Here is a 22,270-nt window from a genome sequence, read left to right as displayed (position 1 = left end):
TCTAACATGGGGTTGCGTGAGTTAACACATTCAGACAAATACACCTCCATGTTTCATTAATCACTTCAGTGGTGAGACGTCACATTCGAGTCTAAAATACTGACCTTTAATCTTCTTATTAGACAGAACGTATAATGTGTAAGGATAGCGGTGAAGAAAAGGTTGTTCGATCTTCAGAAAACCTCTTTAGGTCTTTGTTTATGTTCCACGTGTCTTTTTAAAAGCTGTACGTCCCTACTAGTATCTTCAAGGACAAAACAGTTGCTTTCGAGGTTATATCCAAATTGGGTGAATCATGATGTGAAAGTGAGAGAAGCTCCTGAATTCTTAACACTCCCACCCTCCACCCTGAATGGCAATCTGCCTCACTGGGTAAGAGATGTTGACGTGAGGATTTAAGTGAGTCAGAAAATGAAGGTTTGTGTTGGGAGGGCAGACATGCCAAGACACAATGAAAGAAACAAAGACAATTGACGCCTCAATCCAAAATGTTCAAGAATACCAGCTGTGAATGTTTACACAGGGATTGTATTGTATAGCTTTCAGGTACCACCGTCACATCAGTCTATTTGAGATCCCTAACGCTAAGAAAACTATTTTTTGCAGCAGCGAGTAAGAGAATAAGATCATGGATTGGTGCAGCAATAATAATAATATGGTGGGCATTTTACTGTCATGGTGAAGAGGGAGCTAAGCCTGAAAGAATAAAGCTCTTTGTTTACCACTAGATGCCTTTCCAAAGCTCTTGGTAGTGACACAAAGGATAAGATTGCATATTGAGTTACAGCTCAGAGTTGCACCACTGTTACTTTGCATCAAAAGCTGAGGTGAGTTCAGGGCACGTCCCCTGGAGAAAACCCCTGGAGATCAAGGATCCCCCTGTGTCCACATATCGGTAAGTAATGGTAAATATTTTCTCTTTAAAGGGTTTTGAATCTCATTCAACATTATTATTTAAAATATTCTTAAATTAAGCTTTAAAAGTACCACGGTTGTAATCATAGTGGTCTGCCACACTGAATTCAGGGTTTGATGCACAATCACTGTTAAGTGCCATTTAATTTAGACTTGAAAATCCATTTAATGGTTATAAATCACATGTGTTCCTATTTGCAATCAACCCCTTTATAAGGCCCAGTGTCTGACTGACACCATGTCTTCAGGGTCAAAGGGGACTAATGCCAAACTCAGTATGACAGTAACAGGGAGATACAAACCTGAACAGGTCACTTTCTATATTGTCTTTTAAATTGTTTCTGCTATTATTGGTAAACAGTCACAAATGAAAATGCAACTAACCTGAATCTTGAATTGCAACTCAACATGAGAGATGCAGGAGTTTTTTTCTCCACATCAGCAATTGCTCTTCCTCTACTATCAAACAAACATGCACTCACTATCAGTATGCATGAGTTCACATTTGCACAGATTGCCAACCTACACAGGTGCAAACTGCATCTGACCTTTTTTCATGTACAGTACTTATTCTGTTAAAACCTTGGCCACTGAAATTGAAATCGATCCAACTTTTGGATCCTGCAAAATGAAATAAAACGTCTAAATCTCCCCCCCCCCCCCCCCCGCCTGCTAACTGAACTTGGCAAGACAGTTCATTAGGAAATACTACGATTTGCCAAATGAAGGAGTCACAGCAACATGACCTCTACACTAACCTGAATGTGTGCTTTTTCAGTGCGCTAGCAGTTCTGTTCTATGATCAGTGTTCTGTGGAGAACGCTCAGTGGAATTGTGCCACGCTGTACACTGTTGGTGTCTAAAGAAACCAGGAGAAACAGAAAGGTCAGCTGTTTGTGCTTTATTATTGAGAATCAACATAAAAGACATGTAGGGGCAACGGGGTACAAAAGATGCCCGTCTGCACAGAGGGGCGGACCCCTGGAGTTTTATACCGTATAATATGTAACGGGTGGCTGGAAATCCTTTGATAGTGTCGTAACCATCAAAGGAAATCCCATAATAATCTATGTCCATGAAGTTCAATGAAAGACGATGTGCATAGATCAAATTCAAAGCAGTCGAAATGCATTTTTTTTACTTGCATTGTTTCACTTAACTTTGCAGACAATGACACATTACATTAATGACATGACACTATCACATGCAAAAAGTACACGCATAATTATTACAGACAATATGTGAAGGAACATATATAGCCAGTTTTAAACAACAGATACAGCCCAGATACTTTAATGCACGGTAAAAGCATGATTTAGTCACATGCGTAGTGAGGACCTCGTGAAGGTTTTACTAAAATATTCTGCCACCAAATCCTAATCAGTAAAGACGATATTAAATTCTGTCTCATTCATATATAAGAAAGATACAACTGCATTTGTTTCTAATTAAATCCTTTAGCCATTGTTGCATGTTTGGATTCTAATGAAATAAAAGCATTAAAGTTTAATTATCTGTGTTGCAACATGTTAGATCAGGGGTCTTCAATGTTTTTTGGGCCAAGGACCCCCAAACTGGTGTAGCGTGGTGCAGGGACCCCCTACTGTATATATTGTACACAAGAGGCTTGAGGAGGTCTGTGCAACGGGGGGCGGTGGAAATTAATTTTAGTTCACCCCTCTCCTTTCCTCCACTCTGTCTCCGACTGTAGATGTGTGTCGCCGCCCTTCGCAATTTCTTTTTTGCTTTGTCTACAAACAATTTTGCGACCCCCTGCAGTACCTCTGCGGACCCCCTGTGGAAGACCTCTGTGTTAGAGGACACAGGAGGCTGTGCTTTGAGCTCCATCCCCTTCAACAGTTAACATTAGTTTCTTTTACCTACGAGGACGATCTCTCCATCACTTCAAATAGTTTTAGTTAAACCTTACCGGACCTTAAGCACAGGTTACAGATCAGAGAGCTCTTGTATGAATGGAGGACACTTACACACACCATCTGTAGGTATGAGGACCTTTTGAATAACCCCATCAGAGGAACAACTAATTAAAAACAACACACACAAAATGACAGTGTAGAGGCTTCTCAACATCCCTGTGCTGTCAGGCTCAGCCACAGCTGACGTTCATGTTTCTTGTTCCTGCAAAACCAAAACATACAAATAATGATGTTTTAAATAAATGATCAAAGTTGCCCCCTGACCTGCAGGAGCTGCACATTCACTCAGTAAAATAGATAAAAACAGTCAATTGTTCTCACTTGGCTCCACAAACAAAGTGTGGCTCAATTCATTTACTCACCAGATAACAACATGTTTTATCACCAGAGTTTAAGTTGCTGGTGTTGATACAATGTGCCTCATTTAAGTTTTATAACACAGAAGCGTGTCTTTTTCTTATAATACTTAATCAATATTATATAATAAATGCACTCAGACATGTCCCTCCTGTGTGTCCATATACAGCATATTGAATATACACAGATCCGGGTTTTCATTTGTCTCCCGACTGTACTCTATTTGCTCCGAGTTTAAATATTTCATAAACAATAATCAATCGGCAAGTGCGGCGAGGAGCAAATAAGTAATGACGCCCCTGCTTGGCCTTTGGAAAAGTGCAGCTTTGATTTGACTCTGTGGTTGCGTATTTGATTTTTCTCCGAAAATTCTATTTAAAATCTCATTACCTTTAATCAGGATGAAGCGATATCATGCTGGATTCTATTCCCTTTTCAAAACAACTTGCTCAGAGGCGCTGAAGTAAATCACTGGTCTAAACTTGGGGAAACAAAAGACACTGCACAGGCAGAGGCTTATTTTAGCAACTGAAATGTGTGCTTTGTCAGACTCATTCAGTTGTGCTGGGCTAGGCCGTCCCTAATTAAAGTGTTCTGCTCTACAGAGTCTCCGACTGGTCCTGAGCATGCAGAAGCTGTCTTATTCTTTCCATCCATCACATCTACTGTAATTACTTTTGTTTACAGTGGAGGAAACGGCAGCTGTCTGATTAGAAGTTATTGAGGAGATAACTCATAGGTAATTTAGAAATGGCGCTGAGCTTCTCTCCTGGATGCAGATGAATCATTTCCTGTATGAAGTGTGGGGACGATGTAGAGACGCTCATGGAGAACGACCCTGACAAATTACCACAGCGCTGTCAAATCTTCAAAACCGTTTCCTCTCAAGCTGTACATTGTTGTTTTCTTCCAATGGTGATGATGGTTTCTCTTTTCCTGAGGCAGAAATAAAAAGTTTGCAAAACTGTGTAATTAGTTGCGCTCGTTGTTCTTTTTTTTTTTCTCATAAAGTGAGAGAATATTTTTATTATCGTTTTGTTTTAAAGGGCAATCTCAGTTCCGAGGTATTTTATGTTTTTAGTGACATAGACGTTAATAATAATCTATTTAAATTGTGCATTGGATGCACATCAACACACCAGGAGCTACACAGTGTCAGGATTGGTTCTCACTCTTCATCAGTATGCACTATATGACTATCATTAAAAGATTGTTATACAAAACATTTCTTTGTGTGAAATAGATACTGATATGTTCATTACTGGTATAGAGAATGGATGTGCAATATCAAAATGGCAAGTCGATACTGCAATATCCACTTCCAATATGGGAAATGGATCCTGCAGCAGCGATATGATATTGGATTTTTATTTTTAGATCCACTGCAGAGTTAGAAATGAGGCCTCCTGTAGATATTGCCCCAGTTACCTGGACTTTGCTTTGTTTGGTTATTAACATTTTGCATATTTCACTTAATGAACAGCATTTCTGCAGAGCTACGGTATGTGGAAGTAGGAAACTTCAATCCCTGAAGTGGAAGTGGCTGTTGAACTGCACAATCTGTCGTACTTTATTATTCATATTCTGATATTGGTACAGAGTACAGTCTAACACTTTGTCACTGGCATCAGTTTTCTTTACTGCCAATCAGGAGAATCTGGTGCATAGAAAGTGTTGAATGGCGGCCCACATGGCGACATGATTGACGAAGGTCCTCAGCCTTCTTTGTTTTGCTGTCACTCACATTTCACCGCCCCTCTCAGTTGAAGCCCCCCCCCCCCCCCACGCCACATCAGGGCCAAAAGTCTGAAAGTGAACAAATGATTTGAAACTGTAAAGACATTTGATCTGAATCTGAAAACATAAAATCTGCAAATGAAAAAATAAAATGAACTCTGATATCAAAATAAATATAAAAAATGTATAAATAAATAAATATATATATTTTTTATAATTACTGAACCAAATCAAAAATAATATTCAAGCTGTAAAAACCTTTTTTGTTTGAATATATTATTGTATTTTTCAAAGTTCAAGATCAAAACTTGAACTTTCAATCACATTTTGTTTTTGGTCCGGATTTAGCTCCATATCTGTGTCGCTGCTAAGCTGGATGATATTTCTGTATAAGAAATGCTGATAGATGAATTGTTATTTTTTCATAAACCACACTAAAGATGGTGCTGGTGGTTACAGACAGTGGAATCAGATCTTTCCAGAAGACTCCCGTGTTGTCCTTGAGAGCTCACTGGGTTCACTTAATTAAAGGCTGTAATTGGACTGTTTGGAATATCAGCACTGCTAATATTACTTTGACAGTGATTTAATTTGACATGTTAATCAATCATCGACAGAGCTGGAGCACACTCTAATATGTTAACAAGGGACATAAATAGCATTTATACTGTATGCAAACACCAGTTTAGTACACAAGGTATTGCGTATGATCATAATATATTAGTTTATTAATTTATTTTGCTCTTTTATCTGTAGCCATTGTGCAGGGGGTGTTTTTCTCAGCAATGGAGCCAGAAAATAAAAGGAAATGTCATGAAATAAATAGTGCCTGATAAACTATTGTGTGGTGTACATGTCATGAGCACTTTCAGTTCTTTGTTCTGCATCACTTTAGTCCTTGCTTGCGTCCTTAATTTGCTATTCAGTGCCTGTTCATGTGTAAATATTATTGCTCAAAACCGGTTTCAATGAACTTGCTGTTTATACAACAGATCCCCTCCCTTGCCAAAGTGTTAGATTAATTACTTTGCTTTAATGGGCCCCACTACTGGGTACTAGTAATTAAAAGATAATGATTGGTCCCTTTGAATGTTACAAATAAAGATGCACAAACTCATTTGTGTTATTCAGGTTGTTCAATAAAAGATTAGGCCCTGTGTGGGGGTGGGCTTAGGGGAGGGGGGTGTCGGGGCTACTTGCTATTTCTGCCAAATTATCCGTGCCTTCCTGTGGTGTGTCTCTGTTCTCCGAAATCCATATCAGATAAACTTTGGATAAGAATAATGAATAAACACAGCTGTTCATTGGCATTCATCTCCATGACCCCATTCTCTATGAATAACTGGAGAAAAATATAAATTAAGTCATTTAATTTTGATATTGAGGACTGTATCGCTTTACCCTACTTTCTATTGCATGTTATCAAACTAGCAACAGTTATTAATGCAGCACATAAACACTGCAAGTCCAGCGACAATGTGTTGGGATTTAGGGAAGTGTCTGGGATTAAGTAAGTAGCTCTTAGTTTGTGATCCTCCAACATGGCTGCATTTCTCAGGGGATGCTTTTATTTTTGAAAGATACAGCCCAGTTGCTGTCTTGATGAACTAGTTGTGGCAACGCTGGGAGGGAAATCTACATCCAGTCGTGATTCTGCTTTATGGAAAACAAAAACAAAAACCTGCTTAAGAATGCATCTCGTGTTGTTGCCTCAGTCACACAGCACAACCTTTGTTTCTTTTTATTATGATGAATTATTTTACTCTTGAACTTTATGCTCTGGCTTCCAGGAATTCATTAGCTAATAACTGTGGCTAAATGTAGACGGTAGATATACAACGATAGCTGTGCTTTATTGTGATGTGTAGGCCTGGATGTATCGCTGTGGGGTAGGAAATGTTGCTCATCTTTCGACATAGTGTAATAAATGAGAAGAGAGCATTAGGAGCTCGGGAGGGTCTTCCAGAAAGGGAGTGAAGAACAGCTCGTCTTACTGGCAGAGATCTCAGAAAATCCATCCATAACTATCTGCACAAGAGCACTACGGTGGTCAAAACAATTAGAGGTTCAAATTAAATCTTACGAACAGACAGAGTACAATGAATACAAATCACTGCAGTGTTTCCGCCTGGACGGTTTAACACGTGCAGAGCCCCACGGCTGCAGAGTTGGAGCCATTATGGCACCAGGGGTTAACTAAACCTGTCAAGTTGACAAACACAGAGGGTGATTATATGTGCTTTCTTGTTGATCAGTGTGGATTAGATGTAGTAGGTAGATGTTGTTACCTTTGGCGAGAGCCAAGCTAAGCTGGTTCCCCCTGTTTTCAGTCTTTATGCTAAGCTAAGATAGCTGCTGGACATACCTTCATATTTACCGTACAAATATGAGCGTCCTATTGATGTTCTTATCCAAACTCTCAGCAATACAGCTCATCAGTGCATTTCCCCAAAACTATTATTTTACATTTCTAATAGCATGTCAGCCGTATAAGACAGTATACACTGGAAATGAGCTAAAAGAATAGAAAGGGAGGAAACCCACATGACAAAGGCTGTTATGTCAGAATGAATGTCTTGAATTGTGCACACACTGAGCCTGAATAAACCCTATTATGAGGATTTAATGCCACAAGCTTCTCTTGGCATCCAAGAGATGAAGTTATAGATCATGCAGTCAGCAGAGCTCTGGTAATGTAGTTTGTGGTTTGTCCTCCAGTCATATAAGGCAACATATTTACTCTTAAGTGACATGCATGTTTACTATTGGATTTGGCATGTTAGGTAAAGAAAATCACATTTGATTTTCATAATTTTTAATACAACACACATGATGCTCAATACTTTAAATGACATAAGCAGGACAATGTGATTTTGTTTGCCTCCAGAGTTCATGTATTTCTCTCACTAGCAGACTGCAGTGAACCGCTGACAGATGGTCCAATGTGCCATTTGTGATCACAGGTGACCTGCATCTTCTTGGTAGTTGGCTGGGAAATTCAGAAAAGAGAAGGAAGAGGTTGCAAACATGTCTCACAAGAAAGTGAGAAGCTATGCAGGGACTTTTGAACAAACAAGTAATTAACGCCTGGCAGTTAATGCACAAGACAGGCAACATGTTACATGACACTCAGCACTCTCACACTTGCATTTGCATCTCAGCAGGAGAAGAGGCATGAGGCAAAGCAAAGCACTGCTGCGTTCAGTACTTCCTCCTACTGTTTGTAATCACTGGACACACTAGGGGCCTGAAAGAAAGCTTTCTCTGCCACATGACCGCCTCTAGCTCTGTGATGCAGAAATATGTTAACGAATCTTAATTTTTCCACTGACAGATCTCGCCAAATAATTGGATTATTTATTTAAATTTACACAGAAATGTAGCGCTTACAGCCAAATGCAAGGAAAAAGTCAAACAAGATTTTTTTAATGACTCTTTAAAAAGAAACTTCTATCCTTGGTTACTTTTACACAAGTATATCATCAGTCTGTGATGTTCCTTGTGTTCCATATGTTTGTGATGAATGCTGCTTTTCAATGGAATTAGAGAGTTTCATGAGTAAGTACCATTGAAAATCGAGTGTGTTTCAAGTAAAACAAAAACAAAGACTTCTCTCATATCAGGGTGAAGTGAATTTGATTTACCTTTTTTTTTTTTTTTTTTACCGAAACCTGCCTCATCTGCTTTTGTTTCAATAAATGAGGTGGTACAATTTCACAAGTACAACACAAGATGCTTTGCTTTGCTAAACTGATTCCGGGGGTGTAGAGCTGTGCGGGGGGCCCTGGAACATTTCATGATTGCACTTCAGATATTTTACAGTTTCAGGTTTGAGAGTGAACTGTTCTCATTGGTCCCGCAATTTTTGGTAGTGTGGAAATGTAAAAGATTCTGGATTATGGCTTTAAGATCAGCAAACTCTGTGGATTGAATATATTACACATCAGTTAGTTTGCATGCAATTTGAAATAATCTCATATTTAAAACATGTTTTATGAAGTGCTCAACAATATGTGAACAGTAAATGCATAAACATTTAATGCTCAAATGCACACTCTTGAAGGCTATTTCTTAAGTACAAAACCTGTACACCTAATAAGCCATTTTTGCAATAACAATACATGGCAGATGGAGAATAAAAAAAAAAGTGGCATGTTTGTACAAAAGGACACAGATACTGTGAAAGCCTGTATTATAAATCCTAGATCTTAATTTGCGAAACTGTCAATCTCCTCCTGTATACACAAACTCTCATAGAAAACTTTCTTGCACTTCTGAGAGAGTGGGCATGAAATCCATCTTTTTAAACTGACGTTTCCTCTGGCCAATCAGAGGACGAGGTTGCCATTACTGGGCGGTGTCAATTGTTCGTTTACCTTTAATGGAAGTGAGACAGGACACGTTAAACTTCACCGATATAAAGTGTTGTACATTTTAGTTAACTCACGCGGGGCTATATTTATTGAAAATGACTTTGTATATTTAAGTTAAGTTTCTGGTGTTAATAGCTTGGTAGCTAGACCCACTGAGCATGCTCGCAAATAAGTTAGCTGCTAGTTAACCAAACACAGCAAACATGACAGGTTAGCTCAAACTAACCACGATTAATGAAGAGCCGATGGTGGTTTCCTCTGTTGTTTGGGCGGTGAGAGAAAGAATTGAAGCTGTTAACGTCGAGAGGGACACGATCTTCTTTTTATCCGGGAAAAGGTTCTGGACCCTGGTGAGTGTCACGCTCACTTTCAATTTCCCGCTATGAAAAAACCCCAATATATATATTTTATTTTTTCTACCACGAGGTGTGCAGTTAAAAACAATGATAGACTCAACATATCCAGAAATAAAAATTTATATACATTACATTTAATGGACATATTGAATGTTCCTAGCTAGACTGTATTAAAGGTAAGTTTGACACGTGCACAGAATGACTGAATATTCCTTAATGATAAGTGAAGGCCTAATACGTATGCATTTATCATGCATTCATGAAACGTCTGTTTAAAAAATAAATAAAACAGGTGTTAACATTTGTAATTTTAATATTTCAATGTAGGGTGTATTTTTTTATTTTATTGAATGGAGTCCAGAGCTTTATCCAAAACAATGTTCTCAATGGGACTTTCCATTATTCTGTGTCCATTATATTGTTCCCAGGAAAAGACAGTGCTGGAAGTGGGATCCTCTTCTGTAAGACCTGCCAGAGGTTTGCTCCAGTGTTGTCCGGTAGGCTGTTTTCATTATCTTGTATGTGGACATGTCTGAGTGATTTCCTGACAAGTACAAGCCACATCTCATAATGTGAGAATCATGCAGTATCAGTGTGGTTTGGAGACAAATACATTTATGTAAGATACGTGACAGACAGTGGTTTGCAATCATTACACAGGGATGGGACATTATCATTGTACTTTCAACTTTAAGTACTGTGTGATGAAAATGCAGTAAGAAAGCAGTTTTGAAAACACTGATTTGGGAGCTGCAGGTAATTGTTTATAGCACTCCCCCGTGTCTTCATAAATGCCTTTTTGATTTCAATACCAGGAAAACTAACAGGAGCTTTCCATTAACAGCGTTTGCCGAATCAACATCTTGGGGTGATTATGAATATGTTTTCAAGAGCAAATGCTGTGATGGTGGCTAGACAGAGTGTGTTGATAATTACACAGTGGATAATGGACGGAGGGCAATAGCACATTGCAGGAGGTGCCGGACCCAATGGGCCATGATAATTAACCAAAGTCTTAATGACACTGGGTAAAATGATTCCCCCCTGACTTGTCTATGATAAATATTTAATGTTTCATTACAATATTGATGGGAATGCAAAATGCCAAACCACTAACTGTCAAATCTTTTGCCGCTGTTGACTTGTAATAAGAGGACTCTCTAACCGTCTCTAGTTGTCTAATTTCCCAGTGCAGCCTCTGCCAGCATTTAGCAGTCTCATGAAAGAGTGGTGACAGGGAAGGGAACTGTGTGCAGAACAGAGTTGGTCTACACTTTGAAGAGTTTACCATTAATTCAGTACTTGGCATCCACTAGTGTGTGAATGTTTATCCTTTTGACAATTAAAGAGTTACAAATCATAGACTTGTACACAAAGGACGCAATCCTTTGTGCTAATATTTCCAGGACCGTTGTCTTCTGCAAGTCAGCCAAAATGAGTTTTTTCCCTGCCATTGATAGAAAAACACTTTTATGTAACAAGAAGAATCTATTTACTAAAAGCCCTACAAGATTGACTTTTTGTTACAGTTGCAGCCAGATGGACAAATGAGTGGGCATCGTGTAGATGTGACAAAGTGGACCAGAGTGGTCTTATACAAACACATTAGTCAACTTATTTTGACCACATCGCCTCCGTGTAAGCTTGCTCTACACAGTTGAGAAATCCCAGTTCAATTTCCTTCCTGGCTGCTTTAACCCACATATACACCAGAGGGAGTGGTGATCAATACACTGTACTTGGCCATCATTATCAAGACTTATATCCCCTTCAGCTCAGGGCCCATTAAATCAGAGGACCACATTCTTCCCGCCCAGTGTCTCAGCTACAACTCTTGAGTCACATTAAGGTCTGATTTACGCGTCTTTAATGATAGGCCACCCTTAATTAGCTGATGGCGCAAAAAACACAGCCACTGCATGAAAAGGATGACCATCTAATGCTCCGGAAGATGTTTGCTTCCGGCCACTCGCGATCCGTCATCCATATCAAGCCGCGCTCCCTTTGCAAAAACAGCTTCCTCTCGTGGCTCTGGCCATACCTCATATGTTGAGAGATGCCAGAGGCAATAATGAATCCTCGCTGAGAGATCCCTTGCATCAATTCAGGGCACCAGTTCCGTGAGACTTTTGGGCTGCAGCGAGGTCTGTTACTTCTCTTTCCTGAAGTATTCGTTGTCACACAGTGGACTCTGATGACTCCCTTCTCTCTTGTTTTGGTCACAATCCATTGGTTCCAGCCTGAGAGGCTCTCTATATCATTAGCAAAAAAATAATTTGGTTAGTTTAATGGAGTGACTTAGACTAACAAGTTGTTGCAACAAGAATACCCTGAAGTGACTTGAGATGTATTACCACAGTAGTAGCGGCTGCTCATTAGCTCCTTGCAGTGTTATTGCAGTTAGGCTCATAAGAAACCTGCATAATATCCATGCACGGCTGTAAAAAAGAGACGACTGATAAATTGCATAATAACCAGATTAGCAATATGTCACACTAAGCCTCTGGCAAACGGCAAGGGAATTGGGAAGATTCTACCCTCCCTGTGAGATGAGAAAGATATAAATAGAAACCTTGAAGCACAATTTGTCAAGTTACATGAGCAGAAATGCATTCCCCCTTTTCCACCCCACCCTAAACATGTAAGGGTCCTTTGAAGCAGATTTCATCATGTCATTATCTAAATGGTGATGCATCGGTGAAAGCATTGACAATTGACTGTTTAAAATGATTATTCTGGCTGTTTTTAAAGCTAGAAGTAAAATTGGATTGTGTACTTTTGGCAAGGTCAATGTCCTGGCTGAACACATTGCTTGGTCACTAATAATGTTACAATAGTCATTAAATGTGATGAAAGGCCCCCAACACAGGTTCCTCTACATTACAATGAGACCTGGTCTTGATTAATCTTTTCATAAACATTACATAAATAGAATAGAACAGATTGAGACAGGTATATTAAAAGTAAGGTGGTTTGGTGTTGTGAAGAAGAGTACACTTAATTAACCCGTATTCTCTAGAAATATCAATGCCAATAAACAAAGAATGGGGGGGCCAGACAAACGTGTTCAGGAAGCCTCTGTGCTGTAGCTGAATATTCTTTTTAAAAGAAAGAAAGAATGGAGAGCCATGGCTGGTGGGAAACTTAAATGCAAATATGATATAATCTGAGATAGACAACAGAGGCAATAACCTTTCCTGTTTGTTTTTACTTTTATCTCATTCTGTCTCTTTCACTTCCTTAAAGTTTCATTCAGTGATTCACATTGAAATGTTACAAAGTTTTTCTCTATTTAAATGTTTAAAAATGTAATGCAGATTTGTGCTGCACATGAATGGTCGATGGACTGCATTTATGTAGCACGTTTCCAATCTTTGCCATCACTCACACTTACGACACATTCACACACACCATACATAGAGAGTACCACATCAGCAGTAGTAGTGATGAACATTCACACACACTCGCACACCGTTAGCCATGCCATCGGGCATGCCATTGGGGTTCAGTATCTTGCCCAAGGACACTTTGACATGTTGACTGCAGAAATGCATTCCCCCCCCCCCCCCACACTAAACATGTAAAGGGTCCATCGAAGCAGATTTCATCAAGTCATTATCTAGATGGTGATGCATCGGTGAAAGCGTTGACAATTATTGAGATTTGACTGTTTGAAATGATTAGTCTGGCTGGCCGAGGATCGAACCGCTGACCGCACTCAACCTCCTGAAGGCCCCGTCACACAGTTCCGTATGGCAGAAACGTACAACATATACAGAGCCTATTGATAGCGTATCACGTACTTATACAAAACGTAGCAGAGCGAATGGCCAACGTATTTGACGAATGCCCCACAGATGCATAACGCTTTCCTAGCGTATTCCTTCGCCGTATGGCGGAAACGTATGCTCCCACTTCTCAAAGGAGCTACACCCTTAACTCCACCTTACATTGCTTCCTCATGAAGAAAAGAAATTGGCCATCGCAACCTTTTTTGTTTATTCATGACTTGCTGTTTTTCTGCTGTGCTCTCAGTAGTCTGTACTTGTGTTTGCTCTCTGTCGTAGTGGCAAATAGTTTGTTTCGCTTCCTGGTGTCAGTTGAGCTGCAGCGTCTCTGTTCTCTACAGGGCAGCAGAAACGTGTGTGTTCCAGTGACGTTGCAAACAAGCCAAGCCATGAATATAGAATAGGATATTGGCTAGAGGGGAGCTGTTTGGAAAGTAATTACATCAAAGGCTGTTGTGGGAATATTTGCCACACAAAAATTGCTGCTGATGATAAGCTCGGCCCCACAAGGCTGTAATTAGGGACTCCTGCCTTATGGCCAGCGCATTGTGGCTCTTTCTCCTGCTTAATAATTCTTCTTACATTTATGAACCAGCCAATGTATAGGAGCTACGACGAGTTGTAAAATCTGTCTGTTATTGCCCGTCATGCCTCTGAATGACTACATCTCACTCCATGATCCTCGTAAAGTAAGTTTATGTATGTTCTGAGTTTGAATCGCAACATAATGTTATGTTGACAGTAGATTTAGATCTTGCCCTTATCTCTGAGCAAAATTGTAGAGTTTCTGCATGGCTTCTATCTTGTGAGCTGGCTGGACTCCTAACTCATGGTATTATCTTACAGTGGTCTAGTGAGCTGTGTGATGTTGCTGCACCCTCGTCTTCCACAGTGCTGTGTAGCCAAATCCACTGCTTCAGATTCTCATCTTTCTATACCTGTCCTGACTGGGTTTAGCCTTTTTAATGGTTTCTGTGTGTGTGTGTGTGTGTGTGTGTGTGTGTGTGTGTGTGTGTGTGTGTGTGTGTGTGTGTGTGTGTGTGTGTGTGTGTGTGTGTGTGTGTGTGTGTGTGTCTCTGCACGTGTGTGTGTGTGTATCTGTGTCTCTGCACGTGCTTCCTCCACAATGTTCAGCTACACCCCCCTAAGCATATAGAGCCTGTCAGGGAGTGTTGACCTACATAGTCACTGTCGAGTCATGGATGCAGAGGTGGGTTTCGACAGCCTTACATACCTTTTTAGCTGGGAAGCAAAGGTAGCGTATACTGCTTGGTTATCAATGTTACTCTGTGTAGGATGGTGGCCAAGTCTGTTTTCACAGAAAATGGGATTACAATAATTTTGTCCAGTTTAATCTGACAGAGAAAAATGCTGAAATGCCACCATCACCATTTCCACCATCCTCTGTTTGCCCACACACATTATTCATGTCATTTTGTGCTGAGACGGCACACAGTTGGCAGTGAGTGATGACAATCAAGAAATGTAGCTAAGACAAGTACCCATTTATTTAGTGGAGTATGCATTGTAAGTTTTATTTTATTCCACAACAGGAAAAATATGAATGAGTTTGTCAAATTTGCATTAAAATTGCAACGGTTTGCAATGCTCCTGCACCACTGCGGGCCTCGATAATGGCCAATCTCCTGTTGTGTGGGAGGTGCAAAGTCCCAAAGCAGAAGGTCTGCACCACCCAAAATATAAACGAGAATCACCCCAAATATGTTACACAGGAAGGTGATGTCCCTTTTATGTTTTAATGTATATATTAGGAAATATTGAAATCCTTGTTGAGAAATGATACACACAAGAAGATGATATCTGTGCACTCTGGTTAAATATGCTAACATATATATACATATATATACTTTTGTTTGGTAAAGTGACTTGTGTTATCCCATTGTTCATATTTGGGTACATTTACATGTGCACAATAATACGAGTGATGCATATGCTGTAAGAAAAGAAATCCAGTCAGTTCATGGCATTTATAGTACATGATTTCTTAAACTGACAGGCCTCCATAATAATCCCATTTGCACAAAATAAAATATGATTTTGATTATCCGGAGAAAAGGGTGTCTGGAGTTTTGCTTCAGTGGGGAAAAAAAAAGGGCTGTGAGATATTTTAGGGCGCTCAGTGTGCATTGATCCTTATATAATCTGAGTGAGAGTGATTTTCAGTGTAAATGAATCTACATGGAATAGCCAAACGGTTTGATGCATATAGCACAGGAGGTCATGGACTTCTACCAGAACTTGATGCAGTGTTGGAAGATTTAATTAAGGCTCCTATACGGTGTGAGTCGTGATTGGGAAACGTGCAGCACAACTCTCAAATGAATGCAGATGCCGTGCGCATGCTATCGCTGCTTTAACCAATTGAAAGTTACGACCCTCAGTACATCTTCCAGGAAGTTTTGAAGGACTCATTAACAGTACCCAAAAGAGGACACCTGAGGCTCTGTGCGAAACAATTAGCAACCATATCTGTGAAAAATATCCGGTATGACATAACTGATCTGCATCAGAAGGAAGGCAAGAGTTATTCTTGTGATCACACAATATTATTCAGGACAAATTGGCAAATTATTCTCTGAATTCAAGGAGCAACAATACAATAATGCATTTGCACAAATTTGAAGTTAAAAGATTCGTCCATTTGTATGATTTCAAAACTGTTGGTAAGAATCAGGGGGAGGCGGCGTAGACTCTTTGATGTGTGTGAACATGTTTATCAAAGTGAAGTGGTGTATGTGATGTTAGAGATCTGTTTTTCTCTACTTCAGCTTTAAAAACACGTCTGCACAGTTCCTATTATTTAAATGGGACTACCAGCAAAGGCAGTATCCAACCTTAAATTCAATTTGGTGCCCAAACGTCAGCTGCAAACTCCACCCAGTGTCAGCGGTGTCCACGCCTACTGAGAAATGATGATGTCATCTGAAGGTGCAAGTAACCTTTCGATTCCACGGCAAAAAGAAAAGATAGTCCTGGGCTACTTTTGATATTTTTGACGTTGTTTCTGGACTTGCCATGGCTAACTAGAGCTTGCTTTCTGAATAACTGTGTCAGGTAGCTCATTGGCTGACAACCACTCCCACAGTGCACCTTTGACAACCTTAGTTTGCACCTGTACCTCCAACGGCCCATAATGTCCGCCTGTGGTAGTAGATGATGTCGTCTTTTTGTTAGTTCCAAAAACATTTTGTCTTTGTAGGTTGGAGCTTGATTTTATCTGTAGATTGTGAAGAGATATACGGAGGGTAAAGGACTCTTCAGGCTTGTACTCCTCATTACTTCACCAGCTTTTTAACATGTTGAATTTCAAATTTCTGAGTCATGGTCTGAATTTCCGTTGTATTCCATATATAGCATTTTCCATTACGTATCTTTAGATGTAGACCTCTGGTGAGCCATCTGTGCAACATGTGATCCTCACAGTATTTATCCCGATGGTCCATCTCCATGTAAATTGGGTTATGTGGTCTTTCTGTGTTGTAGTGGCCCTTAGGTTATAATTAGCCTCGCTAGTTAAGTGAGTGGGAAACCTGACATATACATGTAATATGTAAAGATCAGTGAATGTTATAATTATTAAACATCATTGAACATTAACTTCACCACAAAGCTTCATCTCGTTTCCACTCGACTCTGGAGTCATTGAATTTAACCAAAAGAGTAATAACACACGGTTTAAATGGTACGTACAGTTTTTAATGTTGCTGTTGTTGGACATGTAGTACTGCGCCTGTGAATAACACATCAGCAAAGTTAAAAGTGCAATTATTGTACAAAATGTTTTTTTTTTCTTTGTATGAAAATGGAAATAATGAAAGATTAAATTAGACTTACTGTCTTGGTACTTTTTTGAGTTACATTTTAATTTCACTGTTGGCGAGGCGTGGCGTGGCATGGCGTGGCACGCTCAGCAGTGTTTGGAGAAGGATGCACACTGTGCTCACTGTAATTGGTGCATGTGTTAAAGCCGATCCTGGCTGAGGTCCCTTATGCAGTTTGTTATCCTGCATACCCACCTTCCTGCCAGTGGATTGGAATTCAGGTCAATGCACTTCAGACATAGTAACTTGCCTATATTGACTGAAGGGAATACATGGAGACAGATTACACTCAAAGACACTGATTTTACCAAAGCAGTTGCTCCTTTTGACCTCACCATCTATCTCTTCTGTGCGTGTGTATGTTGATCACATTGGTGTTTGAGTATGGATCCCATTAATTAAGTCACGGCCACATTTATCTCACTACCTCTGACTTCGACCTTCACAGTTCTACTCTAGTCTGGTGACTCTTGAACAATGACTATCGGTTGAATAATTGCCGCAAGAATGCATTAAGGCTGTTTACATCGCACATTACTGTAAAGCATCGAGAGAGTAAAGCTCTCATTGATGTGTGGAGAACTTCTTCTCTTACTAGAAGACGTTGTTGTTGAACATTTCTTTTGTGCCCATAAAATAACTGCAGTTTGAACCATCTGCTGTGTCACAACAGATGTCAATATATTACACACTTGTACAGGTGAGTTTCAAGGTGAGATCATTTGCATTTTCAGCAATAAACTGCTTTCAGGCAATTACAGTTACTAACTTACATTAGGTTAGTAATTAAAACGCATTAAGGATTGATTAACATGCTGTGCAGATTTAACAAATATAATCACTTAGACAAAAAGCCTTCAATAGTTGCATTTCATTCCCCACCGAGCTCCTGCAGAAAGCCAACGGGCACTGTGGCTTTCACAGCGGACATGGTGTGTTCACATCCCTGGTGGTCCATTTTGTGTGGAGTTTGGAAATCTCTCCTGTGTGCACATGTTTTTCTTCTTCGTGCCTTTCTCTGCTGCATTTTGAAGACCTACATGTTCGGTGAAGTGATGACCACTAGACATGGAAATAAGTGTGACTGTGTCTTTTATATGTTGGTGCTGAACTAGAGTGGTGATCCATCTAGGATTATATAATACGAGTGAGCTGCTGTAACCATCCAGTAAGAACTTCTTAGTAATGAGATTGTTATCAGTGACACGTGCACATGAACAGGTGGACAATGAGCAGATGAACAATAGATAAAAGCCTTGCACTTTCTTTACAAAGCACATTAATGTGTCGTCTGTAGAGCTACAAATGAATGTTGATGTGGTCAATGGAATTACAAACATATGGAGATTTAAAAAAATGCAGCTATAGTGTGAATATAGTGCGTATAAACTAAATATGCTGCAGAGCATAAGAAACAGCTTCTCACTGTAAATGCACAGCAAGTAGATTTCCTTATATTCTCTGTTTATGTTCAGATCCCTAAACTCACATTCATGCACCAATAGCTGGATTCTCACTGTGTGATTACAAAATGGCAAATTTAATGTGACTGAAACATAAAAAAAAAAAAAGAAGGATGGAACAATCAGCAGAACTGCAGTCATCTTTCATAAGAGCTACTGATATTCCACAGGACATAATGCCCATATTCCTTATGTCTTTCATTGAAGCTTTGGCAGCTGGCTGGTCATGATGCTCCCTCTGTGCTTGTCAGATTACAGGCAGCCTAGACCCTGAAACCAAGAGACTATTTTTAGATGGCTAATAAGAATTCATTTAAGGCGGCGCCTTCAGTTGAAACAATATGTTCAGTGAACAACACTGTCAAGGCAGAAAAATGGGGAGAGAAATGAGCAAAATGATTAATTACCTCCACGTCTTTTTTGACTATATATATATAATACAAGAATAATAATTTAAAAAAAGGTGTCTGGTTCATCTTTTACCCATAACCACATGTGAAACATTAATAGCTTGCTGTGGTTTTCAATCATGTCACACATGAGCTACAGCAACTGTAAGTGTCTATTGTATCAAATAAATATTTCAAGCTTCGACATGATGAGGCCCTCATCCTCTGTGTCGCCTCTCCAAGGCAGCTCTTTGATATCAGATTCCTCTTTGCTCAGAGACGCCATGATCTGTCTCTGACCTAAAAGCATCATCGAGATGCACTGCAGTTTCACACGCTGTGGCCAGCTGTCATATGTAGTCCAATAAAACACATCTGAAGCATGCAATATTTATCACAATATCCACAAAGGCGCTTCCATAGACACGATTGTTGAAAAACAATTTCACAATAAACTGACACCATTTATAACAGAGCCATTTCAACTTGTACACAATATATATATATATATATATATATATATATATATATATATATATATATATATATATATATATAGATATATATATATATATATATATATATATATATATATATATATATATATATATATTTTTTTTTATATAGATTATATAGCAGCGAAATTGTAAATATATATATATATATATATATATATATATATATATATATATATATATATAATATATATATTTATATTTTATATATATTATATATAAAAAAATACATATATTTTTTTTTTAATATAAAATATATATATATATATATTCACAATATCACTGCTTTGGAAAGCATTATTTTCATGATAGACATGAAATATGTTTTCTATAGTATAGATCCAATGAATATAATTTAGCACTATACTTTAGTATATTTATTATATTTATATACTCGTTATTCCTTAAAGACTGAATATCCAACCATTACTATAATATGTAGTGAGTATTACTTCCTTTACATACAGTTTAGTATGTGGCTACACAAAGAATTCAGAATCAGTAAAGGATGACTCAAATTCAATTTGAAGTGGCATCAATGCCTTATTGCATTTAGATTGGGTTATCACTTTTTCATTAAACTCCCTATTGAGAATTCAAGCATTTTCTCTTTGAGGTAGGAATGGTACCAGATGGTGCAGGCATTCAGTTCCCTCCCCATTGTAAATGAAAGTTATGAGAACAGCAGTGTGTTTTTTAAAAAATGACCATAAATACATGCTCATGATAGTCGACTGTAAAACAGCCGGTGGGAAGTAGTGTTTAAAGCATTTGTTCCTCTCGTACGCCTCATCTACTGCAGTGTTCAAACGGCACAGTGAGCCCTGCACAATGGACGCTGTTAGCGCCTCCCTGCATGGAGATATTAGCCTCCTGAATTTAATGTCTTCTTCATTTTGACTTTATTACATTATTGTTGTAAAAAAAGAGTCCTTGTATTTTAAATGACCCATATGAGTATTTTGCTGATACGGCATCGATATTACGAGGACAAAGACAATCCGGCAGTACGTTTTTAAAGGCCCCATTTTTATAATCGGCTTCTTACTACAAGTGATGGGGTCCCAGATGAACACAATATTTTTAACAGGTTCAAATAAAACTTCATGTATTTGTGTTTTTTCTCTGTGCTCTTCAAATAAGTTTAGTTTTTTAAACTTGTTTTGCAGCTTTATTTGGTAATATGTATTATTTTAGAGTAGTATTAAGATTGGCAAACAATACTAAGCACTTAATATTAGGAGTCGAGATGTTAATAATGAACCACAATACGCGCTCTCAATACACGGGCAGAATAACGGCCGTAACGATATGCCAAGAAGACGCACATCGGACAACCTCACGGCGAAACTAATGCATGTGGTCGAGACTTGCGCAGCATTGCGGCTGCTAACTCTCCCCATTTCTAATTAGCAGAAGATGAGCTTCATGTTGACTGTCCATCGTCATTTTCCAAATAACTGACCTGTGCTGTTGAAACAATGACTTTCTGCATCCAGAGTGTTGAAGTTAACAGAGTTGTCACTGTTGGTTATTTTAATATTAAAGGTGACGGTGGCCGAGGTGTCGGCAGCTGTTAAGTTGCAAGTCTAAAGGTTGTTATTTATCACGTCAGTCTAATTGTCATGAGCAGCTTGAGCAGCGAGTTCCAGATATAACAACCGCACACGGAGACGCTGAAAAGAAGACAATTTAGTGTGTGTGTGTGTGTGTGTGTGTGTGTGTGTGTGTGTGTGTGTGTGTGTGTGTGTGTGTGTGTGTGTGTGTGTGTGTGTGGCTGAATGGCTGTCCATTATTTAAGTTACCATGGCAGAGACATCTCAGTAACTAAGTGTTGACCTTTGAAGCTTCAGTGATGATGACTTGATGTAATGGCACAATGGGAACAATGGCTAATGTGACGCTTCCATCAAGCAATTATATTATTTATTAGGGTATGCATGATATGGGCTTTATTTGAGCATTTTAAAATTGTATCTGGTAAAAGATGCCAATAGAACACAAAGAGGGTTGCGTTCTACTATTGTTAGCGTGCTAACGATCAGTTTATTGGTATGGAGGTGGAATAATAAGCCATGCATATAAATCACTATAATGTGCATGATTCAAAACATTGATTAGTTTCACTCAAAGCCTTCTTTGTTCTTATTGTAATGATAATCTGCGGAGGTTCAGCGCTAAAGCATTTGGCATATAGGTTGTCATAAATAGAGCAACAGCTACAGAAAACAAAATGGCTACGATGCAAAGCTTCGGTGCGTTATGGTAATTAAATAATGAGACCAGTTCTAAAATGATTATAAAAACAGCTGTCAGGAATTACTGCTTTTTTTGGTTGGGGGGGGGGGGTGCGGAATCTAGTTGTGGCACGGTGCCACAACTTCGCCTTGAAGTGCTTTAACACCAGTTGGATGGTTAGCTGTCATGCTTGGAACCAGCCTTCAGGAAATGCAGCAGTAGAGGAAAGAATATCTCTGAGGGGTTTGCGAGCAGGAGAGCGGTTACCATGGCGATGCAGTGGCTGGCGGTCCGGGAAGTGCTGGATGTTGGTTTCTATGGGCCACAGGACTTCAGTCAGGGTACGGAGTATCCGGCGCT

General features: G+C 39.2%; 1 protein-coding gene across 1 annotated transcript in view; it reads left to right on the top strand.

Annotated features, from left to right (window-relative positions):
* Positions 1-9,291: 9,291 nt before the first annotated feature.
* Positions 9,292-22,270, top strand: part of loxl1 (lysyl oxidase-like 1) — a 203,218-nt gene continuing 190,239 nt past the window's right edge. The window contains exons 1-2 of the mRNA XM_029458194.1: positions 9,292-9,669; positions 10,104-10,172. Coding sequence (XP_029314054.1) covers positions 9,565-9,669; positions 10,104-10,172 — 174 coding nt within the window. The 5' untranslated portion in view covers positions 9,292-9,564. The remainder of the gene's footprint in view (positions 9,670-10,103; positions 10,173-22,270) is intronic.

This window comes from Cottoperca gobio, chromosome 3 (assembly GCF_900634415.1).
Source record: "Cottoperca gobio chromosome 3, fCotGob3.1, whole genome shotgun sequence".
Lineage (NCBI taxonomy): Eukaryota > Metazoa > Chordata > Actinopteri > Perciformes > Bovichtidae > Cottoperca > Cottoperca gobio.
This window is presented reverse-complemented; position numbering and strand designations above follow the sequence as displayed.